Source organism: Bison bison, unplaced genomic scaffold, assembly GCF_000754665.1.
Source record: "Bison bison bison isolate TAMUID 2011002044 unplaced genomic scaffold, Bison_UMD1.0 scf7180017864320, whole genome shotgun sequence".
Lineage (NCBI taxonomy): Eukaryota > Metazoa > Chordata > Mammalia > Artiodactyla > Bovidae > Bison > Bison bison.
Genome location: NW_011494892.1, coordinates 18,815 through 23,009, shown reverse-complemented (window position 1 = coordinate 23,009; position 4,195 = coordinate 18,815). Strand labels below are relative to the sequence as shown.

General features: G+C 48.4%; 1 protein-coding gene across 1 annotated transcript in view; it reads left to right on the top strand.

Moving 5' to 3' along the window:
- The first annotated feature begins 292 nt into the window (after window positions 1-292).
- Window positions 293-4,195, top strand: part of IMP4 (IMP4, U3 small nucleolar ribonucleoprotein) — a 5,110-nt gene continuing 1,207 nt past the window's right edge. Inside the window, exons 1-7 of the mRNA XM_010852966.1 lie at window positions 293-380; window positions 777-912; window positions 1,058-1,166; window positions 2,971-3,054; window positions 3,749-3,858; window positions 3,934-4,066; window positions 4,152-4,195. Of these exons, the coding sequence (XP_010851268.1) occupies window positions 910-912; window positions 1,058-1,166; window positions 2,971-3,054; window positions 3,749-3,858; window positions 3,934-4,066; window positions 4,152-4,195 (483 nt within the window). The 5' untranslated portion in view covers window positions 293-380; window positions 777-909. The remainder of the gene's footprint in view (window positions 381-776; window positions 913-1,057; window positions 1,167-2,970; window positions 3,055-3,748; window positions 3,859-3,933; window positions 4,067-4,151) is intronic.

Below are 4,195 nucleotides of genomic sequence, written 5' to 3'. Positions count from 1 at the left end.
CCCTCCCGCCCGAAGCTCCCACCTCCTCCACCCGGGCGTTTAGCGCCTGCCGCTTCGCCTCCAGTTGCTCCAGGTCTCCGAGGAGCTGCAGGAGAACAAAGTCCACCTCGGCCCGCAGATCCCGAGAAGCCATCTGCTCCGCAGAGTCGAGAGCCGGCTCCTGACAAGTCGCCCAATCAGTGCCCGCAGTCCTAGCAAGACAGCCAATAGGCGTGCGAGGCCCGCCCTCTCGGGGGCGTTCCCAGTCGTGGGTGGATTGTGGCTGCCTGCTTTGCGCTTTTCAGGATCAGCGCGGCCTCAGAGCTGCGACCCTGAAAGTGATAACCATCGTCAGGCAAGCATCCGAAGGGCACCAGCCACCCGGACAGTCGGCAAGAGCTGTGGGTATCTCCGAATCACTTCTGGAAGCGGCCGCGATTTAAACGTAGGGTTGTCGGGGTGGCGATGAAACGAGGCGTCCATTTTAGAGGGGCGGCTTTAATTTCAGAATGGGCGGGTAGGCGATCATCTGGTCAATCGCTGTACAGCTTTTACAGCTGCTGGAGCTACAGTTATGATTATTTTAGGGACTCCTCACCTTCAAACGAACATTCGCCTCCTCGCCGTAGGTAGTGAAGCCGGGCTGTCGCCTTTATTAACTGCCGGTCTAAGTCACGTGACAGCACCTTGCCTCCCTATCCTGCCTATTGGTTGCTTCAGTGAGCACGCGCTTCAATCTGGCCAATCGCTTTGCTACTCCCACCTTCTGTTCTCCATTTTAACTTCGGGCATTGTAGGAATCAGCGGAATCCAGTGAGGTCTCTACCGACTTTTGGTTAAGGGCGGAAGCGAGGACCGCGGAGGCGAGGACTGCGTTGCGCAAGCGGTATCCAAAGATTCTCCTGGACCTACGTGGAAGTTGCCCTCAGGATGGTAGGAGGGATGTTTTAAACTCCTGTTTTGGAGGTCGGGGGCTAGTGGAGGCTGGGGTTGTGGCCGGTGGGGTCGGGGCGTATGTTTCTGGAGCCTGCTTTGCTTGGAGAAAACGGGTCGTCTGAATGGGCCCGCTCTTCCCCAGCTGCGCCGCGAGGCCCGCCTTCGCCGCGAGTACCTGTACCGCAAGGCACGAGAGGAGGCTGAGCGAACGGCCCAGGAGAGGAAGGACAAGGTTCGGCGCGCGCTTGAGGGTACGTGTGTCCCCCGCTTTCCGATCTTTTCTAGAGACCTTAGTTTTAAAACCCAACGGGAAACAGGCCCCAAAGCTGTAAAAGGCGTTTAATTAGCATTTACTTGTGTTAGAGTGGTGAGTATTTTTTCACGTATTTACTGGTCATTTCCCCTAACTGTTCGATCTTCTTCATGGTTTGCAAATGTTCCTTTCAAGATCGTATGAATTACTTGTCATTTATGTTACAGTATCCAGATTTTACAGCTTGCTTATTAATTTTATTTACAGTGTCTTTGTTGTTTAGTCGCTAAGTTGCAGTGTCTAGGCCTTTCCAGATTTAAACATTTCACGTGGTCCTATACATATTTCCCCTGCATCGTTTCTGTTCTTGCTACTTGTTGTCACTACAAGGTAATATCTGATTGTCCTTTACTGTTGTTACAAGTCCCTTGTATTTGAAAACTGTTAATTCGTGTAGAACTTAGTTTTATTTGCGTTGTAAATTAGGAATTTAACTTTGCAATATTTTGCCCACTTTCCATTTGCACTGCTGTTAAAAGAGTCTGTCACACGTGCCTGATTGGAAATGCTTTATTTATATGTATCTTGTTGGTTCTTGTGTTGGTGGAACTCTGTTTCCTGATAGTACATCAACTCAGTACCTCCGTTTTAAATTCACTTTGATGGGCTTAGGTTTTAGACATGTAAAGTATGTGTATGTATTTTTATGTCAAGCATAATGTAATACAGAGCTTCTCAGCGCTAGTGGTAAAAGAATATACCCTGCTGATGCAAGAGGTGTGGGTTCGAACCCGGAGGAGGAAATGGCAACTCACTCCAATATCCTTGCCTGGAAAATTCCAGGGACAGAGGAACCTGGCGGACTGCTGCCCATGGATCCCGTAGAGAATCTGTTGGGACTGAGCTCCTGATGTAATGACCTATCTGCTCACATTAAGAAATGAAAATGATAAATATATTGAAGTTTAGAAATATTTCCCCCGACCTAGAGAACCACAGTATTAAATATTGATTAAAAATAAGCCATTTCCTTCCTCTTCTTTTTTTCCTGTATCATGCTTGTTTGTAATATTAAATCATATTGGTTGATTTTAGGTAGTATTAGGTTTTGTGTATTCTTTTGCCACATTATGTTTTTGTTTGGCATCGTTACTAAGATCCATTGAGTGTAGGTGGGGCTCCTGCAGGTAAATATTCCACAGGGTCTTCATCCAATTCCCTGTGGGGGGTGGACAGCTTATTTTTAGTTTGCGTCAGCCCTGCTGCTGTGAACACTGTCTTCAGTATGCAAGAGTTTGTCCAGGGTATGTTAGAGAGAAGTGCGGGGTTCAAGGACATGCTCCAAAGTGGGCACGGCCACACAGCCCAGCCCTTCTGCCAAATCTAGCTTTAGTTCACAGAGGGAACCTCTGACCCAGAGCACGATGAATGATTTTAATGTCAGAGGGTTTGAGGGTTTCTGATCCACCTTCATATAGAATGAGTAGTTTCCATTTATTTTTTTAACATTGTTAATTTTTTTTCTGACTACAAAGGGAATGCATACTTGTGGTTAGATATTTTAGAAAACTCTCAAGTCTTGACACTCAGGACCCACAGTAAATGAAATCACCTATAAACACTCTTAACAAGGTGGCATATAGCCAAAAAATAATTGTTTCATTACAACCTCCACCTCTAATTAAATATCAGCTCTCTGCTCAGAAAGGAGTAAAGGGGTGTTTTCCTATCAGGTTTGTACAGTGTTGTAAACTGAAGGTTCTATGCATGTCTCTCTCAACCTCTCTGTCTTCCCCCTGCAGAGAACCGCCTGATTCCCACCGAGTTACGCAGGGAAGCTCTGGCCTTACAGGGGTCCCTGGAGTTTGACGATGCCGGCGGTGAAGGTGACCTTCCCGGACTCTATGGGCCAGCTTCTCTTCCTGCACTTGAGCCCACTAAGTTCCGTGTCATTCCTGAGACACCTTGAAGAAAGGCTGTGAAGCTCCTGATCCTGAAATGGTCTTCCAGGCACCCTTGTGGCTGTGCACAGATGACACCTCAGGGGCCCTCTCACTGAGTGCTCCCAATTCTGTTTACATGGCACAGTATTACCCCACTTTGTACTTTGTTTTGTCTGTTAATTGGCCCTCTCACTAGGAATGTAGGTTCTGCTGGGACAGAACAGTGTCATTTTATTCGTGTTCTCAGCTACCAGGACTTCATTGGTATCCAGATGTTTGATTCATTCCGTTATTCAACAAATATGAAAGGAATCACAGCATAAATATTTGTTGTGAGGTAAAGGAGTCTGTTACTATAGGCCTTAACAGAATCTGGACTTGTGCTAACATGGCAGCTACTTGTTCCATGTGATTACCGGAGCTTAAATGAACTAAAATCAAATAGATTCAGTTCCCCAATCACACTTGTTCTTGTAGCCAGTTTGGCCAGGGGCCACCCTGTTGCCCAGAGCGGGTACAGAGCATTTCCATTCTTGAAGGTATTGTCAGACAGTGTTCTGGGTGGATTTGGCCACCACACGTTAGCATTTCACTTCCCTCGGCAATATTGTGTTCTCGTGCCTCATGCTCCAAACAGGTGTGACCAACCACGTAGATGATGAGTATCGTTGGGCAGGGGTTGAGGATCCCAAGGTCATGATTACTACCTCCCGAGATCCCAGTTCCCGCCTTAAGATGTTTGCAAAGGTATGACGACAGGCGTGAGTGGGAGGTGTTCAGACACTCGGAGCCCCATCCTAACCAGAGGGAGTTCACATGCAGGAGCTGAAGTTGGTGTTCCCTGGTGCCCAGCGCATGAACCGTGGCCGGCATGAGGTAGGAGCTCTGGTGCGAGCCTGCAAAGCCAATGGGGTCACTGACCTGCTGGTTGTCCACGAGCATCGAGGCACACCCGGTAAGGCTGGTGGGAGGGAGCTCGGTGCTGCGAGGGTGGCTGGGTAGGAGCAGAGGGTCTCTAACGGCTTGTGTGGCCTTGCCAGTGGGGCTCATTGTCAGCCACCTGCCCTTTGGCCCAACTGCATAC